General features: G+C 35.8%; 1 protein-coding gene across 2 annotated transcripts in view; it reads right to left on the bottom strand.

Moving 5' to 3' along the window:
* Positions 1 to 6,358: 6,358 nt before the first annotated feature.
* The window catches only part of PLOD2 (procollagen-lysine,2-oxoglutarate 5-dioxygenase 2), a 47,622-nt gene continuing 28,403 nt past the window's right edge, over positions 6,359 to 25,577 (bottom strand). The window contains exons 9-20 of one of the 2 annotated variants that reach the window (XM_065748328.1): positions 23,218 to 23,343; positions 21,483 to 21,604; positions 16,861 to 16,965; positions 15,355 to 15,480; positions 14,146 to 14,287; positions 12,866 to 12,928; positions 11,431 to 11,544; positions 10,978 to 11,043; positions 9,936 to 10,040; positions 8,969 to 9,115; positions 8,624 to 8,749; positions 6,359 to 7,523 (exon numbers count right to left, since the gene is read on the bottom strand). In XM_065748328.1, coding sequence (XP_065604400.1) covers positions 7,368 to 7,523; positions 8,624 to 8,749; positions 8,969 to 9,115; positions 9,936 to 10,040; positions 10,978 to 11,043; positions 11,431 to 11,544; positions 12,866 to 12,928; positions 14,146 to 14,287; positions 15,355 to 15,480; positions 16,861 to 16,965; positions 21,483 to 21,604; positions 23,218 to 23,343 — 1,398 coding nt within the window. In that variant the 3' untranslated portion in view covers positions 6,359 to 7,367. The remainder of the gene's footprint in view (positions 7,524 to 8,623; positions 8,750 to 8,968; positions 9,116 to 9,935; positions 10,041 to 10,977; positions 11,044 to 11,430; positions 11,545 to 12,865; positions 12,929 to 14,145; positions 14,288 to 15,354; positions 15,481 to 16,860; positions 16,966 to 21,482; positions 21,605 to 23,217; positions 23,344 to 25,577) is intronic. The other variant, XM_065748329.1, reaches the window with a different exon arrangement.

Below are 25,577 nucleotides of genomic sequence, written 5' to 3' on the forward strand. Positions count from 1 at the left end.
ATAGGAAGTTCTATATTTTCAGAAAACCTACATGAAATCTGTTGAAAACCATATTCCTGTATTCATCGTTTGTTTAACTATTAGGATTAAATAATCCATGACTGAATTGTCTAAATGCTAGGCATGAGTCCCACTAGGCACCAATGTTGGAAATCTAGACGTGTATTTGAATACTTACACTTCATATCTCACACATTTTTTTGTCCTTGAAGAGAAGAGCATTTAAGAAGAAAGCTTGCAGGTAGGAGCACTCCTTTTTTTTCTTTTTTTTCTTTTCTTTTTTTTTTTTTTAAGAATTATTTTTAAAAGAAAGTTGAATTTGTACAAAATCAGAAATAGACCTTCAGACTGCAGTATTTTGACGGCATTCCTCAAGCACTTCCTCAGGGCTCTGGTCATAAAATACTCCATGCAAAGAGTAGCTCTCATATCTTAATGGCTGCAAAATTTTCCTTCTCTCTCAATTTATTTTTTCTAAAATAAGCTTCTGTTTCACAACGCTTGAATGGTGTTTTAGCTTTATAATGTGTTTTTGTTCCTTTCAGACTAAAAGTAAATAAAAATGGGACCAATTTGGCAACAATAAAACCATGTATTTGCTAAAGCAACATTTCAAGAACACCTGCACCTCTATTTTGGAAACACGCTGTGTCTGTTCAGCCTTCCACGTCTGTTATCCAGCTTCAGGTACGTGATGTCTGCTTAACAATGAAAAATGCACAGCACATCCCATACTTCCACTTTCAGCTAAAAATACTTCATTTTTCTACTTCCACCATTTGAATTTCCTCTAACATGATTCAGCCAGTTCCTGGAAAGTTCCTGTTGCCTTTATGTCAGTGATATTTAGATAAAATCCAGCCTTGGCTGTGTACTTTCCTGTGCCTCATGGCTTTCAGAGCACAGAAAACTCTTTTTCCAAATCTGAGGAATGCAATTTAAAACATCTCTTCTGCTAAACAAGACCAGGCTATGGAAAAGAGCAAGCAAGTACAAAGTCACTGGGAAATATCTTCTGTGCTCCATAGAGAATCACATCACAGCTATACTCCTGGTATACAATAGCTCACCAGTTCTGTTACTAAGGCATCTTTCATTGCCACAAAAGCAGCGGTTAAGTTTTACACTTCAAGAGCACTTTAAAACAAAGGCCCCTTGTCTCTGCCTCTGTTGCTCCTAACCTCTGTATACACCAAACCTGTGTTGTTGGTTTGTTTTTTTGTCCAAGCTGAAATACTGGCATCTAACAGATGGATGAGTCAAATTTGCACAGTTCAGATGGAAAGTGTACAACTGAGTGATGATCAAGAGTCAGAGAACGAAGCATTAATAACTCGTGCAGCCAAAGCTCTCTCACAGAGATTAAAGCATATGGCTGAACTGCAAGAACTGAGAACTTTCTCTTGTTGCAAATAATACTATCAAGATCTCTAATTCATGACAGCATAGCACAGAAGTCTGAGATTATACAAGTTTGGAAGTTAAGGCAAAATAATGTTTTAGGCACTGGGACCATGACTGCCTGCCCCAGTTTACGTGGACATCACTCATGATCGCTGATGAATTGCAGCTCGCAGAAGTACTTCAGAAATGCCAAGTCCCTAAATTTGTCTGTGCCAGATTTCAGTATTGTGCACCTGCCCACTCATCATCCACTGCTTCTAAACAGAGAGTTAGCTTTCAGTAGCTTATACTTGATACTTTCTGCCTCAACTTCTCATGCATCATCTCTACTTCATTCTGGTGATCCTTCCTTTGAAACGTTACAGTACTTTCATGCTTTTGGGACTTTAAACTCAGCAAGGGATATTTTACAGAAATGCTTTGCAGTTGGCACTGTGCTCAAGGTAGAAGTGCCTGTGAAGAAGAAAAAAATGGAATGCATTTAACCCCAAATCCTCACTCTCCCATATACGTAGAGACTTGTTATAAGTCAGAAGCTAAAATACCAGAACAGTTTGGCCTTGCAAAGCCTGATCCATTGTCTCTAAGGACTTTATATGCTTTAAGTCCCTCTCTCAGGTAGCCTCACCAGCTTCATCTCTCCATCTTACTACCACAGGGAGATGGAGAAAGATTTACTGCTCAAGCATAAACATCAGCCTGACACACCTTTCTCTTTAAAATAAATAATTTATGTCAGCCAACAAGTTATTTGAATGACATCTTGAACAGTAATGTTTCAGGTTCTGCTGCTTTACAAAACGAAGACGACAATTTACTTAATATGCTTGGAAGATTATGCTTTAATTTAAGAATGAACATTACTAAAAATACTACTCTAAAATAAAGGGGGGTTCTTGATTTTTTTATTTTATTTTTTTGCTTTTTTAAAGTTAAATAGCTCATTTTTACACAAATCACCTGTGTGTGAGTGCACTCGGTGAGAGATTAGTGATCCAAGCCTGAGAAAGCTTAAAGCCTAAAGCCTTCAAGCCCACTTTGAAGAGTAAGCCCTGATGTCTTAAGGCACTAAGAACTGTAAAACATCTCATGGGCTTAAAGTATTGTTCATGTTAATTGCCATTTCAACTGAATCTGTGAAAATGCAATATTTTCATGCCTTGTCTGTACTACTGAGGAACCAGCTTATACAAAGTATACTCAACTGCCTTCCTTCCTCCTCTCTCTGCTCCCTATCCAAAAAGGGAGGAATCAAAAGAGTACAAAGCCATTAGTAGCTGAGCAACTCCTTTCACAACTAAGCAAAATTTTTGGAAATGGAAGAATTCTGGTTTCAAGCCAGAAGCCCTGTTCCTGAGTAACCCTCTTGCTATGCAGCTACACAGCTGCCTTGCCAAGCAGGCACCAAGGACACTCAACAGATACAGACCAGCAACAAGCAGAGTAGGTATGCACAGAGGGAACCCAGAGGACACAGACACAAGAAATCATGCAGATCCTGTGAACGCAGCATCAACAAGAAATGCTGCCCATGAAGCAACCCATCTACCCTCCCCCCCCCCAACACCAGCTGGGTCCCAGCTCTGCTACTGCTGAAGTTGTGCTGACGCCAGTACAGGCTGTAAGCACCCTGAGTGAAATGCTGCCTTTTGATTCCTGCCTTACTTTAATAAAGTAACTTTAGATGAATGTGCTTTTATCAGACAGCTTATCTCACATTTCTTTCTTGTGCAAAATAGTTCCCTAGAGGCACTGCTTTAAGAACAGCCAAAGTCGTTTTTCTGAAGTGAAGCTCAATCCAGAAAACCAACTTTCCAAAAGCAATACATTACTTAGGGAGAAAGAATATGATAACCATTTCTATATGTGTAGCAGCCTTAGCACCAAGTCAAAAAAATCAACTTTCTCAGATCTCCACACTCAAGGAGTGTTCTGCTCATGTGTGACAACAGCTGCAGGTTCCTGGGATGAAATTTGAGGCTACCGAGCACTGACTCATCCCCTCTACATTCCTCCTTTTCAGAAATGCTCTAAAAGATAGTCATCAATCCGTAAGTGGGATGCACTGAAGCAGATCTTAAAAGACTATGCCAAACAGATATATAATTACAGGAAAAGTACACATCTATCAAATAATATATTTCAGTGAAGATGATAGAAGCATTTCTTTCCAGTTGTGTTTTGTTATTTTTGCATGCAAGAACTGATCTTTGAAAATCGACAACGTTACTGCAAAGCTCTCCAATAATGTTGGGGAGGATGGAATGCTTCATTAGATCCTGAATTATTTGTTCAAAGATACAGAGCCTATGAAAAATTGTTGGAAAGTCATTTGAAACAAAACTTTCTCTGCTTCAGCACAATAAAATCCAGCAAATCCAAAAATCTCTTCTCCCTCAGTAGTAACTGGAAACTAACCTTCTGCCAGAGGCCCTCCTTTGGCAGCAGCAGAAGGAAGGGAATCACTGGGGCTGTGTCTGAAGTGGAGTTACTCATCCCGCAGCTCTGCAGTCAAACAGCTCCAGCAGTGCAACCAGTAGATCTAAAAACTCAATATCAGTTCTCAAAATGCATTTTATAAAGGCTTTGTTCACTAATCTTTACTCCACCATAAAATAAATAAATAATATAATCCCACTTAAAACAAACAAAAAAAGCCACCTTACCTGAGACAGAGAATTCTGCTCCCTTGAACTCAGAAAGACAGCAGAGCACTCCACCCAACCACACAAGCAAAGACTCAAAAAAGTAAAGACACATAGTACTTACCCCTTTCAGAACTGAATCCATGGAAGACCACAGCAGAAACAGAAGGTAACTGAAACGCCTGTGTTCCTTAAAAAGTTCATTGCAGCAGCCAAAAACTCTGAACGAATTCATTCAAACAGTAAACTAAAAGCAAAACTCACATGTGCACATAGCATGAAAGCTCTGCTTTGAATTAACGCTCTATTAATGCATATGGTAAACTGGGGAAAAGACTTTAAATAAATATGGCACAATACAATTGATTTCATTATTATTGCCTCACTGAAAATCCACCTTCCTCTGGGTCTTCTCAGCCACATTTCTATCAGCTCACAGAAGGTGAGCTCCACAAATAGAGGAGCTGTAACAGTCAGGATAAAAATTATAAAAAATTAAGCTTCAAGTAAGCATTGATATTCCTTAGTACACAGTGATATTAAAGAAGATTAAAAATGTGAACATCCTGAGTGCTACTTAGGAGTATCAGAGAGTCAGTACAGTTCACAAATATAAAATAAAGACAAGCTATATTATATCAGTTAAAAAGCTGAAAAATCCTGTCGTCCCTATGCTGTCCTCCTGCCTCTCACCCCCATCACAATCTCATATTCAAATACTTAACAGCAAAAAAATAAATCTAGGTAAAAGTAGAACAAATCAGAGACTTCACAAACGTCTCTTCTGTTGCAGAGCACCTTCATGTCCCTGTACTCCCAAGGTCTCTCATACACTGCTGGGATTCAAGCTACTGCTCTCTTTCTGATGCACATACAAATGTCCCAAAACAAACTAACTGTTAGGAAACTCAATTTTTTTACATTGCTTTTAAAATTCATGAAAAATAAAAATAATTTCCTAATTCTGATTGTTTGAGCTAGCGACATTCTGACAGTGCAGCAAAGCTTTCAGAACTAATTTGGGTGAACAGTTAAGATCTTTTTTCTGGTGTTTGCTACTACGAAGACATAAATTCAGGCAGCTCTGTACACATTGTCATCCACCTGAAAGGGAGCTGATAACCTCAGCAAAAAACTTCATTTTAAAGAAAAAATTAGGAATCTGAGTAAACGTTTTCCTTTCCAACAAGCACGTATTAAACATAGTGCTTCATCTGACAGTTGATGAGTAGATGCAAATAGATGCAGGAATAAGTCTTAATACTTATGTTGAGAGGAATAAAGATGAGAAAAAAATATTTAATATCTAATTCAACTGAGGAGTAAAAATAATACATGAAAGAACTTAGGAAAAAAATCTCACTCTTTAAAAACTTCCCATATTTTTCATTAAAGGATTGGTTGTTTATTTGTTGCTCATTTTTCAAGAAAGTTCCCCCTAACACTTAACTGCCTTCAACTGTTCCAGTGATAAAAATATTCCCCTGTTCTGAGTCAGCTTAACAGACTACAGGCAAATGCTCAGAAAGAGGCAATTAACAAAAGCTGCTTTCATTCTGAAGTCCTGAAGACTTTCTGCTCTGCAACATTTGTCTAAGCACGGGCTACATAAAAATCCTCAGGCACTCACTAAGACAGAGGTGTTCCATGTATGGAAACAGAGTTGGGAATACATTTATTGATCTCCAAACATGGGCCTGAAATGGAAAGGGTTTGACAGCATAAGAGAAATGAAAAGAAACCGAAGAATTTCCTGTGAGAAACCATTTCTTAACAAGCCAACCCACTTGAGTATACTATAGAAATTACTATGTTTTGCTGTATTTGCTGCAGTGTAACTTCAAGTCACATTTCAATGTAATCCTAAGAACAGTGGAACAGGGAAATAAGCAGACAGGCTACTTTGGGGAAGCAGAATAATGCGACTCCTCTCTAAATTCTTTCAACTCCAAACAGAACTTCTGTTTAGGAAACCTGATAAAAAGCACCATCAAATATTAGCAAGTAAAAGTGAGCTGTTAGGATCATCAATAGCTTCTCTACTTCAAGAAAGCAGATGAGAAACATCCACTCTGCTGAGGATCTTCCAAAAGTTTAACATGAGGTTTGGTGCATTTCTGCCAGCTAACAGAAGTAACTCAATAATAACACAGCAAATGGGCTGAATCCTGACAACACTTCAAGAAGCTCCTAGCACTCTAAATATATCTACATTTTCTTTGAATATATTTATCAATAAATATAATTTCTGTAAGAACAATGGCAACATGCAAAAACTACTTAATATAGTCAAGTGAAAAGCTGTAACATTTAATTTAAAATTACCCTTTATTTTTCACAAGTTTTCCCAACACATTGTGCATTTTGGCACGGTAGACTTTGAGATAGTTCAGTTCAAGTTTCTTTAAATTACAAACAGTAGATACAGTAGGATTATTTTAAACGGATTTCCTCAAAACAAATGGCAAGTTAAGACCCTTAGGTTTAAAAGAGACATCCACAATTTCATTCTCTAGAAATTTTCTATCAGAAAATTCAAGTAATTTTAAATAATAGAAAATTGTCTTTGCAAAATATCCTGCTATTAGAATTTATCATCACTGTGAAAATAAACATCAAATTTCCAGCATCAATTGGGTGCAATTACACTTTTTAGAAAAATAACTATTTTAATTGAAGGTCACTTGGTGAAGAAAAGTAAATTTTCAAGAGGATAAGTTCTTAAAACAAATGATGAAAACACTTTTCCTTAGCTAAATTATTTGTTACTCCTTTGTATTTTTTACTCTAACGAAAATGAATTAAGAAGACAGACTTCCCCTTAATTATATACCAGCTTATGGAATTATTACTGAACTCCCAATGACTGAATATGACATTCACTCTATGCTATTTTTATACTGTGTTTTTTAATTGGTTGGTACCAAATACACATACCACACAACTTCAGTTGTGCCAATTACAGAATGAAAACCGCAGTAATTTTTTCAGATAATTTTGTATCCAGGATGTTCTTTTCCCAAACAAACAATGAATTCATTACAAAACATTTTTCCATTTTTGCTCCTCACCTATTCTTTAAGGCAGCATAATGGAAAAATAAGCAGGACATGTTTACTTTGTAACTCGAGGCTCAGAGCACTTATTGAGAAATTTTCAACAACTTAAAACAGTTTCTTTTTTCATTCTTTTAGGCCAAAGTAACCTTGCTGTCTAGGAACAGTAACTTCATGTATCACCATCTTCCAGAAGAAATCTATAAATAAATGTTTATGTAAGGAATCAAACACTGATGTTGAAGAGGGCAAAACAATAAAATTAAGGGTCAATAAATGATACTGCAATGTATCTTGTGCCATTCAAGATAGGAAGTCCTTCATGTAAATGAGTAAGTCTTCCTGGGTGCATAAAACTCCATCCTTTCCTGGGAGATTCAATAGAGCAGTTGTATCTAAGAAATTTACATCCACCTCCCTGTAGCAAAAAATAAAAACAAAACAAAAACATCACCTCATTCATTTACCTTCTGTTTTCATATGACTATGTTTTTTATATTTATCCACAATTATTAATAAAAGGCTTTTTAAGATTTGTCCTTTCTTAGAAAAAAGGAAAGAAAGAGGAAAACACCACAGCTATTCACATTAGCAATATTGTTAAAACGACATCATCATCAGAACAAGCAATACCTAGCAACAAAGGTTTCCTTTTGCTTTGCTTTAACATTCCCTGGATATCAACTCATTCAAGCAGCATCTCTGAGGAACAGGTCATCAATAACGGTAGTGTGGACAATACGAGAGAGGTGCAAATCAATATCCATCTTCACCCAAGACAGTACTTAAATAAATTTTAAGAAAATTATTATGACTGTTGGTTTCAAACTGAAGCAGTGTTTTCTTCCTTTAGGAAAAAATCTGGGAAACATACTTAAGGGCATACGTTAAGAGGGACCTCATAAACAAAACTGTTCAAACTTCTCTACCAGTCAAAGCTGGATATTACTGTCACTGCCCCATCTACCTCCATTCCTTGGGGGCCATTTCACTTGAATCAGTATCATACTAGAAAATAACTTATCTCAGGAAAATAAAAATAAATAAATAAATAAATAAAAGCAGCAAAGAAATACAGTTGAAAATTTTCATTTTGTGGTTGATCTAAAGAAAAACCTTTCAAAAAAAAAAAAGCACACTGTAAAGAAAAGCTTAGTCAACCTGCTAATATGTTAAATTACTGAAATAATTGTTTTTTACTGCAAAAAGATGAAGCGTTTCAAAAATGTTAAACCTCTAAAAGTTTAACACCTCTAAAAGTTTAAGAAAAACTTCTTCCCAGCACTAGCTGAAGCCATTTTGACTAATTCAACTTGACTGCATCAACAGGTCTAGATCTTGCAACTGAGAATGTTTAGTACTGAAAAAACCCCACCAATCAATACTGTATCTCTATTTGTGTTGCACATATTTTCCCCTTCAACACTGTCTTTAAGCATGTCTATTTGGGTTCTTGTTTGGAAGCAATATTAGACACTGATGACTTTTTTGAGCTCAATAAATAACTAGTCAACTTACTTGAAAATCCTCTCCAACTTTGTTGAGTGCAATGTTGATCGTGAATGTAGAGGAGTCATGATGAGGTCTGAGCGATCGCTGTCTGTCTGGGCTATATTTTACAACAAAATTCAATAAAGCATATCCCTGAAACAAAATATACAGTCAGGCTTCAACTTGCAAACTTCCAAGTACATATAGGGCTGTGGGTTTTCTTTGCTTATTTAAAACTCAGTTAAGAACTCAACACACAGCTGTAATACTACTACATCACTTGTAAACTCACCAAACAAAGCAAACAGTTCAATAAAATACTTAGCATTATTTATTCAATTCAGAGATTATCTTCAACTTCTAAACACGTACCTTGGTATAATAGCCAGCAAACACTTTTAGCGTCACTGGTGCAATGAACTCTCTTATGAAGTGCAGCCATTCATTATCCAGTCCAATTTGCTTCATATGAATATCATCAGTTGGGACATTTTCATAACCACCAGAGATACGGCTGTCCTAACGAAAACACCAAAAATAGCCTTGAAATATGGACATGGAATGCCTCTGGCACCTCTACAAATATGTAGAATCTGCAGAATCACAAAAGTGCAACTGAGTAATGCTTTAGTGGGTGTATCTAAGCTTGATGCACAATAAACTCACAGCCAAGTGCTGCAATATAAATTGCTGAGATGTAAAGCGCAAGAACTGGACAGCTCTTAGAAAGTGAATCAGTATTTGGATGTGCTGCCTGTAAATAGGGGTTTCACTAGGGTAACATTTTTAATATTGAGATGCAGATGCAATAAGTTACAGGCATCAACTCATCGTGATAATAAATATGTTAAAATACTTTTACCCCTGAAAGTATGATAAAAAGAGTTTTTCTGGAGGCTCCAACCTTCGGTAAAATCCTGACTGTAACTCATCTCTTTCCAAATATTTATGAAAACGACAAACATTCCTGTTCTTAAAACTGATTTAAGCTGAAGTTAATAATTTGAGCTTGGTGCAAATATTAACACAGTAGTTCATAATGCCCATGGGTATCTGCTTTGAGGGACAAGTCTGATAAATCAAGACTTTATGGGTAAACTCTCAAGAGTTATCAAAGACCAGCCACTGTTGGATAACTTGGACAGCTACTACAGCAGCTGTTGCTGTTAGCGTCTGAATTTTCTAGTTCAAGGTTAACTGAGGATGTCTCAAATCCACTGAACATCTACACAGCAGATGTCTCAGGTTATTAGCATTTCTTGGAAACTTTGTTTATTGTTGTGGCTTTTTATAAACGTACTCTGTTAATAGGGACATGTTTATAAAGGCTGACACTTACTTGGTGCTTTCCACCAGACCATTGTCCAAAATGTTCCATTTCTTCTACCAATTCATCACAAGCAGTGTCAGAAAATATGGGAAACCAAAAAACATCTGGACATGGCTATGAGAAGATGAAATCTACATTAATCTCTTCCAGTGAAGTTGTTATAACAGTTAACTTTATTTTCAATTGCTAAAAACATCTCATTCCAAGGACATTTTCACTTTTCTGTCACTAAACAAAGTGTCAGCAATTCTCTTCTGTGATCTAATTCAGGCACATTTAATTAAGTTTTGACTTGGCACACGTGTATTCTCACAGAATGAAGCAAAAACCTAAGAGCCACCTTGTAAGTCATAACCTAACATTAACAGCTCTGTCAGTGTACCCAAATATTCTGTGCATTGGCTTGCGTAATAACTCTACTCATTCACATAAGAATCATTAAGAAAACTACTTTCACACTTAACATGCTTTTAAATACAAAAGCAATGTATTCTGGCTTCTTACATAAACAAAGTTCATTAAACGACAGCTGACACAGAATTAAGTGTCTAAAACTGGTACAACAATTATCTTGGAAGTGCTCTTTACAGCCAAACTACGTGGAAGCAACTAGCCAGACAGAAAAAGACTTAAGTATCCAGCAAAAGCCTTAACAGCTACAGATCTTATAGAATTCAAAGTGGAAAAAAAAACTGCAAGAAAAGCATATTTAAGAGCTTGACTTACATTTCCTTTATAACACCAATCTCTTAGCAAACATTAAGTTTCCTGCTAGTTGTACTAGCTTGTTCTAATTAATTATAATTTTACTTTGAAGAAAGCAATTACTTGGACAATTCCAGCATCCTGAACAGTATAGTAATTATTTTTTGACTTCCTTCATCTTAGTTTTCACAGTGGCAGAAATTCATTAGTGGTCCAAAATCTCACTGTTCAGCCACAAACCAAAATAGCATTAGCATGGAAACAATTGCTGTATGCTAATTTATTATATCAGTCCCACAAATAAGACAACTACTACTTGCCTCTTTCAAAGAGCATTTATACTCACCTGTTCTACTATATTATCAGTGAAGATCTTTGAATAGTTGGGATTTATGTAGGTTTCCTTCCAGTCCTGAAAAGAATGATTTTTAAATATTCAGAATTCATTTAAGTGAAGAGAAAAAAATCATTTTATTCTGCTCATGTGCACAAGAAGCAATTAAACAACTTATTATCATAGAAAAACTGCATTTTATCAAGTCTAAACTAAATTAAAAAAAAAAAACCTGTTACATCAGGTTTTGTAATCAGTGAATTGAAATTAAGCAGGTGGTAGAGAACACCATTTGTTGCACTGTTTATTTAAATACTCTCCATTTAAAGTCATTAACTACTTGGGACTGAAAAATATAAGGTTGTTTGTTTTTTTTTTGTATGTGGCATTTTTGTTTTGTGGTTTGTTTGTTGTTGCTTTTTTTTTTTTAACAAATAACTATTTATTGAATAAAAAGGTACATACCACAGGATTCTCAAATATCTGCCAGAGGTCATTGTTGAAGTGGGAGGTATTATAATTGGCTGTGGAGATAAGCCTTCCAAATTCATGTCTATTTGTAATGTACATGAAAACACCCTACACCAAACAAAGATAATGCCATTAGACAACCATCCATCTTAGCAAAATGAATGTGTTTAAGTCTTTTCATGCCTGCAATTCTTTAGTAAAATATATCACATCTGTACAAAAGTATTATACGAGTGTTGTTCAGTATCTTAATTCTTCAAATGGTTCACAGTAGTCACAAACTAGGGTCCATGATTTCTTGTTTACAAGCACTGATTGAATATAATCTTTAAGCAAATTAAACCAAAACATATACTCTTCTTAATACAAAAACAAAGGAAAGAGAAAACAGAAGTGAAATGATTGCTTGTTTTCCAGAAAACCTAAGCAGACACACTGGAAGTATCTACTCTCAAACTGAAGAAGAAAAGTCTAGTTCCTGATTAAATACTGAAAACAAACTAACAGAAAAAGTAATGGAAAGCAGAACAAAAAACATATTTCAGAGTATTCACTTCATGATTCTTCTGGTGAATTGCCTGAAATATGAAGGTTTTAGCAAATAGAGCAAATAAGGATTTTCAGATCAGGGTGTAAAAATAAGTGAGCACTTTGAAGTATGTTCCCCTTACAAGTACTGGAAAAATATGCAAGATATCAGGGTGGTAAGGAAGTTTCATTATCAAACTATTAAGATATTAGCAAAACTCCTTTGATCAGAACTGACAGTAGAAGATAGGGTGTTTTTGTGGTTTGTTGGTGTTATTTATTTATTTTTTAAAAGAATTTGAGTATTTATTCTATTAAATTCACCATTTTTCAGACTTCAATGTAATTTCAGAAGCATTTGCAATCAAGATTTGTGGCAGGAAGGCATTCCCCCTTGTATATTTTATTATTTTTAATCTATACTTTTGTCTGAAAGAGTCAAGATAGAATGATAATGATTGTTAAATACGTGCCTTTTTTTGGGGCACCTATCAAACTATAAAGTAGCTGCAGCAGGGAGAATAAGGAGGGTCTGGCTCAGGAAAAACAATTTAAATGATACTGATTTCACAAAAGCCCTGTGTTGAGCAAGGGGCCCTGGCTGACCTACTTGCCACTTGAGCTTTACTAGGACTGCTAAATCAATTTTATCCACTGGAACACTGCTTTAGCACACCTAGACCTCAGCAATCGGAAACCTCCTCAGGGAAATAAGAAGCCTGTGTCACTTTGAGCTGGTCATGAAGAACCTGTCCCTGGTGCTAATTTGAACACAAGACTGAAGAGAAAGGTGGAGTGATGTTTTGTGAGGAATAAGGACAGAGGAGAAGGATCTTCCTGTGGTAAGATAACACTGCATATAATAAGAACTAATGATTTAAAACAAAAATTAAAGCAACACCTTTGGGGGTCTGAGCATATGGAATGTTTCCGAAGAAGGGGAGTCTTTTTCCCTTTGTAAAGTCTAAAATGAAGGAGAATCATCACATCAGTTTTCTGATACATAGTTTCTCTGTTTGTCCAAGAACTACTAGATTTCCACAGCTACAATAGGGAAACAGCAGCCTTTGACAAAAGCTGATATGCCTTCACAAACAACATGCATCTCCAAGCAAAGCTCACAGTGTACACGTCAAAGCTGTTTCCACCAGCCCCTTCTTATCTGCTGCAATACAAAAACAAGCATGTACCGAACCATCTTACAGCATAGACTGAGAAAGAAGAAAAAATAAATAAAAAGAAAGCCGTTTCCTGATGAGCAACAGACAGATTAGTTGAATGAGCGCATGGGAAGCACAGGTTTGCAATAACTGATGCTTGAGAAAGTTTGAATACAAGAGAATTGGATGGGGACATTCTGAGGAATCAGTACAAACAGAAGAAATCATGCCTTGTTATGAGGGAATAAAAAAAATTAATACTTGCCAACTTTTCTTGTTCAATTCAGCAAAATTATTTTTCAATGCTATAGTGTCTGGAAATAGGTCTGGTTTAGCTGTTATTTGTTTCTGTGCTGAAACTAGTGTAAATATCAGTAGAAATGTGTTTTTACATACTCATATTTTTACAGTACAAACAAACTTTCTTTCATTACTTACAGCTCAACGGAAGTAACAAATTTCTGATACAGTTTTAATCTAACCTGGAAGAATTGAGGAGTAACTCATGCACTCCGAGAAGATTCCTACAAATTCATAAATCACTCAGGCTTTTTATACCAACACTGTCCATTATTATTTTAAAGCTCATGTTACACTGCTCCAACTTAGTCTGCTAGAAGTTTCTTATCCTACAGAAATGTGCAAAGTAAAGATATTATACATGTAATGATTTTAAATCATTTTAAGTCAATTTTAAGTCATGCATAGTAGAGAAGATGAGTCTTTTTTCATTCTGTTGAGGTTGTTCCAACAAGGAAGGTATTTTAAAATCAACAGGACATTTCAGTATATTTAAATAAAAAACAATATGCAACTAGTGTACCAACACAGGAAAAAATTTCCACTCTGTTCTTCAACAATTTAAAGAAATACATCTAAAATGTACCATGACACAAAAATTGGCCAGTACTTTGAATTAGAAATATAAAATCCAAGACCAATCAAGCAAAGCAATCAAGTGTAGCAAGATACAGAGAGTCTGTGTGCATTTAAAAAGCAAGCAGTTACAGATACACCTTACCATTTCCCTGGCATTCCTGCAGAGAGCCATATCAGGATCCAGCTTATCACGCATGAAGTAGTTCTTCTCTTTCATCTCTGATCTGAGAGTTTGGCCCTTAATCAAGTATATATTAGCCATATAAGGGATATTCCATACTCCTCTGTAAAAGACATAAAAAGAATAATTTAAAGCCACAAAAACTGTTTTGTTCTCTACTAAATCAGCATCTCTGTACTTGGTGATGAGACAAAGCAAATTTCAAGGCAACAAAGTTGAAATGTTCCTGAGACATCTGAAAAACTACAGCTGGACAGCAAGAAAACAAATCGCATACACAGGCATAAGCAGCAATTCAATTTTTACGAAGTACTGTCATAAAAAATAAAAAGGTCAAATTCCCAAAGTGAGTTTTAACTACAAATGTACTTCATGTTTCCACATTTAAGGCAAAGTCTTTTATATTATAATATTATTATACCCTGCCAGATGGATACAATAATTCTAAAACAAATTTTTAAAATGAGCTTAAACACAGCTGTTCTGACCTCCTCACAAAAACATCCACTGACCACAGCAGGCCATATATTTATGTGAGTTGGGCCAATATCAACAACAAAGCAGTGCAGCTATAATGCATGCTTTACAGATCCCTTCCCTCCCAGAGCCAAGCCTCCAGTGCCATGAGCACATCCTTCTGTGCTGTTAAGAACAAGCTAGTCCTTTTCAAGCAGTCAGTTTGTTTCAGATCTTTTTGTTCTTCCAGGGCAATGAAAAGATATCACTCATAGGAAAGTAAAGCTTAGGGAAAGACAAATCTGAATGCTATGCAATGAAAGCGCTTGACAAGAGCTCCATAGAATATACATGAGACAGCGTGCAAGAAAAAAAGAGCAAAGAAATTCATTCAGTTTTGCACTGATTAAATATTTAATATTAAATATTTTTCTCAAAGAAATTAAGTATTTGAATCATTTATTTTGACTAAAGTTTCTGGAGTACAGTTTTCTTTTGCTCCTATTTCTTTGCTTTGCCTTTTTCTGCGTTGTGTACTTGCAGAGTAGAGAATCCACACACTCAGACAGGTACTAGTTATCACAATGCCCCCTAAAAGTTGAACAATGCAACTAACTTTAGATTCCTCAGAAATAATACAAGAATGCATGAAAATGTAAGAAAATGATCATACATGAGTCCCTTGATTTTAAAAATCAGGTTAAAGTTACTTACACTCTGTTCCCTTGGACAATATCAATGTAATCTTCGGAGCGAGCATAGTAGCCATCTGGGCTTAAAGCACCCCAGAAATTGGACCAAAGCTTCCCATGACGAGTTACAAGTGGAGCAATTATCTTTCTGTGAAGTAACATATTCAGTGAGAAGATAGGAAATGTGATATGAAGATATGTCAAAAAAAAACCCAACAGTTTTTCTGATTTAAGTGTAGTCAAAACACCAGTGACTATCAAACCCTTGAGCAGCTATTTTGAGCTGAAAAAAAAAGAAATAGGATTCAGCCCTACAGCCCAGAAATAACATCACTGTAACAGAAGCAATAATTCCTAGGAAGCAGAGGTGGGTTGTATTTATGTCAACCAAGAAATGCTACTCATAGCATGGTCTCATAAAGAACATCACAATGCCAGAGACAAGGAAAAAGATATTAAAATAGAAATGGTGAAACTTCAGGCACAAAAGTTACTTCAGCCTGAAAATTAGCTACCCAAAATTTAGTGTCAAAACAGGAAAGTGCAAAAGAGCACAGAGCAAAAAAGCTTTTTGTTTCCGAGGGTATCTACTGGTAGGTATATTTTGCAAGGCTTTTGTTTCTTCCACCTACTGTATCTGGCTTTTACCCTCTCTTCCTTCAGCAGTAAATATTACAAGGAATGTAACACAAAGGACTAGCAGCTACCCCTTCACCTATAATCCATCCTTTCACACTTTCTGTGACACACCTGAAATGCTAGATTTGTTACAAAGAGGCAAACACCACTAACCTAACTAGAGGAACTACTGATTGGCAAGAGTGAAGTGCCCAGATTGGATATCCAGACACATGGCCATAGCCCACATGCAATCAGGACACCCACAGGACAGGAGCTTAGTGAGACAGGATCAGGATACCCCAAGGTGGGATATCAGCTGGTCACACTGCTTCACACAGTGTGGCAAATAGCAATTACACCAGCTGCATCCTGCCAAAAGCTGCTGCTAAGTCACGGCTTAGTACAACTTCAGATATGATAACAAAATGAGGAGAAACAGGTCATTACAGATGTCTCATCTCCAAAAAACTATGTCTACTATTGTATCACATTTATGATGCTAAAAAAAAAGAAACATTACTGGTAGCAGTAAGCTATAGGTTTGTGTTTTGTGGGTTGTATTCTTTTTTCTTTTATTTTTTTAATTGTGCATACAACTTTGAAATCACTAGTCAATGAGACCTTGATTCACTTCAAAAAATCTGTTTACACCAAACCAAACCGTTTTTGCCATAGCAACTTCAAAGCATCAAAAATTCTTATCAGCAATTGCTGCTTGACAAGAACAAAACACTTAATGAATTGTTGGGCTACAAGCCTGTTACGAGCCATGGCAATCAAATAGCACAGGTAAACAAAGAGGATATGAATATGCAAGAACAGACAGGATTTCATTTTCTCTGGAAGGGCCCCAGGGAATCCTTTTCAAGTTCGAAGAGTTTTTGTAGAATCATTAGATATACTACACCTGTTCTGTTCTATCAGTATCTTTAAAGTGTTTGGGTTTGTCAGTACAACATCTGCATCTATGCTGAAGTAGTATTCACATGCTTCATCCTGGCGACAAAGGTCCCTAAAAAGACAAAAAGGAATGGTTACCTCACAGGTGTCCAGACGAGGTTCACAACTGCCAAATACACCACCCTACCCTAGTTGTACATTTCATAAAAAGCCCTTTACAATATATACTACAATAGTCAAAGGAAGATATCATACATTTTAAGACAGATGGAGCACATACTTATGTAATTGTCTGGGTACCCTTGCTAGACAACAGCAGAGTAGAATGAATTCAGCCTCCCTACACCTACAGAACAGTAGAAGATTAAACGTACATTTGAGAAAGTGGAATGACTTCTCAAGTCATACTAGAGAAGTGGCTTTCTATCATGCAAATGGGATTACTGATTTTGTCAGTTCTCCCCACTATTATTAACAGAACTTGCATTAATTCCATCATAGTGATAAGCGTCCACATTGTTTTACTTCCATGCTTTAAAATGCTTACATAGTTAATAGTTCAAGTTCTATTTGATTTAATCATTTCTAATTGGTTTTCTGCAAAGGAAAAGAACTCTGTCACTTCAGAGGAAGTGACAAATGGTGGATGTGACAGGTTACATACAAGTCAGTGACTGCTGGCATGGCTCCCTGCTTGCATCTCCTCTACTCCCTTCCACTGCCTAACTTAGCACCTAGGTCAGCTGTTAGTACATCTCCTCTATGATTATTAAAAAAAAGACACTAAACTTGTTGATAATCAAGCATTCTTATGCTTAATGGACTTTGGATTTACAACTTTGTGGAAATTACGGTAGAAGGTAGGGCTTTTTCGTTCCATAAATTTCAGCAATCTTTCCTCTACAAACTCAGTCACTAAAGATGTAATAATGACTTGAACCAAGTTCTTAAAACGCTTAAGTGACAGAAGTGGTGTTCTCATTGCTACAAAAGCCAGTGTTTGGACACAGATACAGAGTATAAATCTTTGCTTAGTCTTTGGCTTTGCTGTAACTAACATCTCCTTTGCTGGAAGTTTTCTGTCTTATGAATACATGCTTATATGACTGCAATTCCTTAATCAGCACTTTCTCACATAACTGCCCCAATTGAAACTGGCAGGTTTTATTTCTGCCATGACACAGCCCAGCAATTAAGTCCTTATGGCATTTTCAAATTCCATTCAAAACGTTACAACTACTGAATACAATTCACCTGTATTTTATATTAGCATAATTACATTTATTAGTAACCATTCATATTGCACTTGCCATTAGTTGTTAAATTCAATCCAGAAACATAGAGTGTGCCTCTCCCCATTCCACTAATGAGGAAATTTAATCCGAGAGTAACAGCTCCGTGCTGGAGCAGGGTTCCAGCCACAACACTGACAAACCTTCCCAAAAGCTACAATATCATCTGCTGCTACAAATATATGAATAGAATCCATGTTTTTAATTATCATCAGTGAGAATAAATAAACAGCAGAGATCTGTATTTTCTTGTAAGCAAATGTAACTGAAAAATTGTTCAGCTGTTCCCATTATTTCAAAATGTATGGTCCTTCAGCTTCTGCCCTTTTTGAAATAACCAGTTTTACAGAATCTCTTTCAAAACAAAATACTAAATTAGAAGTTTCAGTCTAAGTTGTACTTGATAATTCAAAAATACACTGAAAAGTCTTTAAAAGTATCACTACCACAAATAGTCTGGAAATGTAGCTATAGTACAAATCAGTGTGAAAGCTCTAACTTCATGCTTTATAAACAAGAATATTAAACATATTTTTGTGCTTATACCTATAATATTCATTATGTAATTTGTAGAGGTTAGCATACACTTGAAACAATTTAGTATGTATGAGGTCACAGCAAGAAACAAGTGGAAACTGCTTTTTAGCAATACTCACGTGTACAGTAATATACTTCTAGCTTAAACTCAATAGCTAAAATCTGTAAAGAGCTCCCTTTACATTTCTTCTGCTTACAAACTATGACCAAATGTTGAAAAGAAAGCTCAATTTTTGTATTTAACTTGGAGTCATTTCAGTGCAGCAATTCAGTAAATTTAAACAAATACAAAGATATTTTGTTGGAAACGTCAAGCTCATCAGATTAGCTTACAGTATTTTGCAGTCAGAAAAATGTTTACTGACAAACACCAGCCCATCAAGAACATTGATTTCAACTAATACGGATCAGAATCACTGTTTTGCACATTATACCTTCCCCTGACATCTCCTTACTTGTTTTTAGGAGGAACACATCTTCTACCCAATTTCTTTAGCACTGAGTAATTTATAGCTTGATTAGATATAATTTGAATTAGCAATTTATCATTTTCAGTTTGGAAGTACAACTCCAGTGGACTGTGAGTCAACAGGAGAGCATTCAGGCCATCAGAAAGAACTCTGACAGAAAAGGTGTCTGAGTGACATGGACAGACATTGCTGCCATTTAGAATCTAATTTGGCACTGCTCAGTATCCCAGCCATAGCCACGGCTCCTCTCACCATCACTAATGAAACTAAAATGTAGCCATGGAATAGATAAAGTACTAACCTTTAGTTTTGCATTTCAGACTTAGGTAACCACCACAATTACTACAATTGGAAGCTATTGTAATCAGATATGGGTGGGAAAGTTGTATTTCTTTGGTAACACTGAAAGCAAGTAATATTGAGACTGAAACCCAAAACTGTCAAAGCGTTCAAAAGCAGTTCAGCAGAAGAAGGAAAATACAAGTCTCCAACATTCGACATTTGAGAGAGATTTAATCCTTTCTCTTCCTTTTAACCACATCCAAGGTATTTGCCCTATTCGCTGTCTCTCCAAGCCATTATTTAATAATACCAACTGGGAGCTCTGAGACACTGATGCAATATCCTCTAATTTTCAAGAAGCATACAGGAGTGACAAAGTACAACTCAAAATCCTACCACCATTAACCACTAGAGAAGCATTTTGAATACATGCAAAGACAAAATACTCAATGTTTAAGCTATGCACTCCTGTTTGTCTATACTGATGAGCGGTTCCTGATGAACGGTAACAACTCTTTGATGGACCTGCAATTGTGGTCTTTTCTAAAACATCCAAAGCTCAGGAGAGGTTTTTTCCATATCAATGGGCAGCTAGAAAGTAAATATATTGCTATTACTTATTAAATGAATGAGAAAAGCAGGCAGAAGTTTGCTGCATGGATAAAGGCAGTGGGAAAAAAAGAAGATATTCCATTCACATGTACACTAAATGTAAAAGTCTCATTCACTAAGAAACTAATTTTGATTTATCACCATTTTACTAAGACAAAATGGGGAAAAACAACCTCAGAAGAAAAGCGAGTAGCTACATTACATACTCAAAAGTATTCCCCTGAAAACAAATGATTTCAATGCCCAAGTTCTCTTTTGTTAATTTTAACTCCATGCACTGAATTGCATTAACTGTTAGCTGCATTAAAAACGTCATTGCATCAGATAAACACCTTTCTGTGTGAAATGTATGGGGAATTAAATTAAAATCAGTTAATTTGGAGAAATAGAAAATACTAATGTCTAAAGCAAACGAAACAAAATTATAAATTAATGTTTGGAGAGAGGCATGCGAAATACTATATCAATGACTGCAAACAAAACCACTAAAAACGTTTGAAGAATCTGTTTCCAAGTTACTTCTATTTCAGTATAAGTGAGAAACAAGAGAGGTTACATTGGAAGCTATCTGAAGAGTTGAGGGCTGATAATTTGTTTTATTGAAACTGCTTTTGTCATGAACATCTAAATTCTGAGCTAGATTTTCTGAGGAAAAACAGTTATTCCAGAGAAGATGGTGATGATCAGAAGGCTGGCCAAGCAATAAGTGAAAGGAAGCAACAGATGACCTGAACCTGACCTACCCCAGCCTAAAGGAAAAGAGCCACCTTTGATGACAATCAACATTGTTCACACATAAGATCATACTTATGCTTTCTGTATGAATAATTTTAGGATCATCTCATCTCATGTGCATATAAAGCTTCATATTTCTACTTCAAACAATTTGTAACTGCTTAGAGTTTACTAAAAATGTTTTTTTTTTTAATATGCGAATGACTGCTTCCACACCCATGGACATCTGGAATATTTCCTAGAAAGGCTATGGGACAGGCCTGGAGCTCAGCCAGATTTCAATTTCCCAGTGGCTTCAGAACCTTGTTCAAACAGAATGCCAAGAACACCAATAAGACAAATCCCTTCTTTCAGTTGATGCTGTGCTATATGCTTAGCTCTGAACCAAAAAAAAATGACATATTTTAATACATATTTGTGTGTATGCTGAGTATAACATAGAAATCAACTGACATTTCTTATTTCTTCAGTCTGTTGTCATTTGTTCCATAAATAATTGATAGCTTTTACATTAAATAGAAGCCATAAAATACTCAACAGCTAATATTTTATATCTAGGGCTTGTTCTAGACAAAAGCTTTCACTTATGTACTTTAAGATGTGAGATTGTTAGTATTTAATATGCAAAATAATATACATTAAAGACAAAAAGAAGTGTTAGCAGACGCACTGTAATAAAGGATTTATAAATTAGAAATTACATTCCCATGTTCCGGGCCTCTGCTTGACTCAGATTTTCTTCAGGTCCAACAATTTTTATATTTCTGATAATGTTCTTGGCTTTTTCCCAGAATTTCTTGATGTGCTTTTCATGGTAAACCTCCTGTAATCATGTTAACATTATTTATAGTGAATGAAAAGTACAAATTGCTGTGAAATCATAAACACAGTGTCCAAGAACAGATTATATTCTATCCTAAGCAAACAGACGGCAAGCAGTATCTGAAGATATTCCAGTATAACTATCATTAAAAAAAATCAAGTGCTTCAGTCCAAAGTTTCAGCAATAAAATCCAACACATCAGGATTATAAATCAAAGCCATACATCCATATCAGTGATGCAATTCACAATATTGTTTATGCAGTATTTTATCAGGATACTCGTTTCACAAATATCAAACTCTATCTTCAACCTCATTGGCACAGAGGAATTGTTATGTCACTCCAGAAGGACTTTAGAGAGAGGAGAGTTGCCACCTGTGGTACCCAGGCAAAGAAGGACAGATGTTTGATGCCCCAGCTCTAGCCCACAACTCCTCCTCTGTTCTCTCTAACAAAAGAGCAGCCAGTTGGAAGGAAGCATTCAGTGCTACCAAGGTGGCTGGGATGAAACCACACACAAGAGTCCTTACAATCAGGAAATTTAGAATATCATCAGCTTCTTCTAAAGAAATAGGCAAAAAAGCTTGCTGGTATCAATACCAGAAGCAATGATGGTGGCAGAAGAGGTTGAGATTAGAGTGCAGGGATATTTCTCTATTATTGCACTCTACCATGATAAAACCAAATGATATTTTCTCAATCAAGTAAAAAAGCTGCGTATTTACCCTCTCAGAAAAGTAGTCCCAGTGATTGTCTCTTTAATTTCTCATTACCTCACTCCTAATTTAAGGGATCTCAGCAGTATGCAACATTTCCAGACCACTGCCCTCATTTTTAGGTTTTGCTATAGCTTCATAGTAATTAAAAATGGTGTTTTTTTCCCACCTATAATTTAAAAGCTATTCAGTCTTAAATTCATTTTGAACACCTTCTGACTTCTGGCTGAAGCAATGAAACCTAGCATAGTCTATAATTCCTATGTGTTGATCATATTATGCCTTTAACAGTTCCTTACCAAAAGGCATTGGTAACTTTAAAGATGAGCTCTTCTTCTGTTACATTTCTCTTCTGACCCTTTTTTTCCATGAGACTCGCACATATCTATCACGTCACTCACACAAATGGTAATACTGAAGTCACTAGTGAAGTATTAATATCACCAGATCATTAGATAACTAGCAAAAAGCATTAAAGATATTTCAAAAAGTAACTAATCTATACTGTCATTCAAGACATATCTCAGTGCAACTGCATTTCCCTTGGCATCCAGCAACAGCATCAGAATAAACATAAATGGGATATCAACAACAAAATGAAAACCAAATACAGTGACAAGTATTGTTGTAGTTGTCATCAATTAGCACGTCTCTCAGAAGCATACAGCTTAAATTTCGATTTCTAAGTAGTTTGTTTCAATAGATTTCAGCAAGCACTGACTGAACTTCATTTCAATACTGCTTTTTCCACTTTTGTATAATAAATTATGAAACATTATCTCTTTCTATGCAGTTAAATAAATATAACAGAAAATCTACATTCTTTTCACCTGCATTTTCATTCATACTGTGACTTCTATAAAATGAAGCTTTGCAGAATAGTAATATTATACTTACATTATTATGAATGAAGACACTGAGAGCCTCTTTTGGGTAATCCAGAGTCAACAGTCTGTCTAAAAATTTAGGTAGGAAAGGAGTGGGTTGTTCAATGAAAACACCAATTTTTACTCTGGGGTATTCCTAAAAAAAAAAAAAACATTTTGACACAACCAGTAAGACTTGCCTTGTTTCTAAGATAGGTTTTATTAAAAAGCAACTAACGTCATGCTGTAATAAACTTGATCACGCAGTTTTTAAATGGTCTAAACCAACTAGCTCAGATGCACTGCTACCCATGTTTTTGTTCATTATCTGACAAAGCAAAGATGATTGATTTGGTGTTGGTGGAAAATTTATGAATTCCATTAACAGAAATTGAGAAATTGAAGTTCAAAACTTATGTAAAAAAGATTTGTATTTTTGTTCCTCTGTTAAACAGATATTAACAGCAAAAAGTACAGAAGTACATACACCTAGAAATGCATAACAAAGTTGTAGTGATTTTGTTTTGGTTTTGAATAACTTGTATATACATGAGAGATTTACAGGAAAACAGCGAACTAGTTTTTAAAGAGTAGTTAAATAATAGAGACTATTCAAAATATTTCACTCATTAAGAAAAGTCTGTAAAACACTTGCACATTGTTTTATATGCACTATAGCACATAGCTATCATAAATGAGGTCTCTATTACTTCCCTTCTAATTGATTTTAAGGCCCATAACAAACACTAACCAGGGCATCTCCCCTTACACCCAAGGAAGCCTTTTTATGTATTTGATACAGAGATTATGGCTAAAACAAATGCATACAGAACCAGTGAATTCCTAAAATACATTATTACATTATTTGAGACAAAGAAATTCAAAATTAAAAGGTTTTTAATCCTGCAAAATTGCACTGATTCATCAAAGCTTCTTTCCCCTTCCAAAGCAGACAATCTACAAGAACACCTAAGCCTACCAAGGGCTTAGAGGGAAACACTATACGCATATAGAAGGCTTCAAGTTAGTTTTCCTTGAGCAAGTCCACACTTGCTTGAAAAGCATCTGGATAAACAATCAGTGCATGTTGAGTTTTCAGTGTCACTGTCTGCAGAAACACATTGGCAAGTGCTCTAGGAAACATTACAACATCAAGCATTTACCCAGAATGCCTCCTATTTATGACTTCATCTGCAAATCCAACAGACACGCAGACATCCCAATGACTTCAGAACAATTGATAAAGGGATGTATACCAACACATCCTGAAAGCAGCAACTGCAGTATTTGCTGGAGATTACCCTGTTGTGACTGGAGTTGGAATAAGTGATACTGATAATGCTGATTACAAGGGGAGCAGTCTATGCCACTGTGTTTACTGAATAAATATGCTAACAATAATAGAGTTGCTATCACAATTTATTCTGCATATTTTTGCCATTCTCCTATGTTTTCCTGAGGAACGAGAAGCAGGTTACATCCAGATATGGAAAGATTATAGGGACAAGCATGAATTACTAATACTCCTTCAAAATACAGGATCATGAGCTGATTGGCTACAATATCTACACTAAGACTCAAAAATGTGACAAAAGCAAAACAGCATTTAAAGGACTGCAGTTTGCAATTCCTGCAAACTGCACTGCCATTGTACCTCCTCAAAGAATTCACTGATCTAGACCATCATTCCCCATACTTAAGATTCAGATGATGCAGTCACACCTCCTTACATGTCTGAACAAACAAGTTTAATACCCAGTATGTACATATATCAAGTCTGAACTGTTGGTTCTACCCAATTATGCCTTGAAAAAACTACTTCAGGAGTGCCAAGTCTGTGCTAGGAGATGTTGTGTTTTCTCTGATTTTCTCATTTTTACTAAGGACATACATTGTGCCTTTCAAAGCTTAGTTATTCACTAGCAGTAGGAAGGTGTATAACAATTTTTGGAAGAAAAACAGGACAGCACTCTGAAACCATACTGTGAAAGAGTCCAGAAGCCCTTAAAATAGGAGGTGCCAATGCAACACAAGGATCAGTCAAGTTATCCTTGCCACTCACATGCAAAATTTTCTACTCTAGTAACAAACTCAAGATTTAAGAATTAACCTTAGAGGCATTAAGTTTGTTGTTCAATTTAATTAAGGTTACTAGAACTGTATTACTCAAATTGCCCCCAGAGAGCACCTTGAGTGTTACAGCTCAACCAGCAGAGCCCAAAATGATGCTTCCATCCCTTCCACTTTGCATATATCATAGTGAGAAGACCTCAGAAAGCACTGTTAATAAACTAATGTGATGGTTTGAAAACATGGTGCTTGGCCATTGTATCCTGCTGTAATGTCAAGTCAAGGTCTGCAGGTCAGACCCAGCCCAAGACATTTGAACAG

The sequence above is a fragment of the Cyrtonyx montezumae genome, unplaced genomic scaffold, assembly GCF_038088225.1.
Source record: "Cyrtonyx montezumae isolate F1298 unplaced genomic scaffold, pur_monq_1.0 scaffold_5, whole genome shotgun sequence".
NCBI classification, from domain to species: Eukaryota; Metazoa; Chordata; class Aves; order Galliformes; family Odontophoridae; genus Cyrtonyx; species Cyrtonyx montezumae.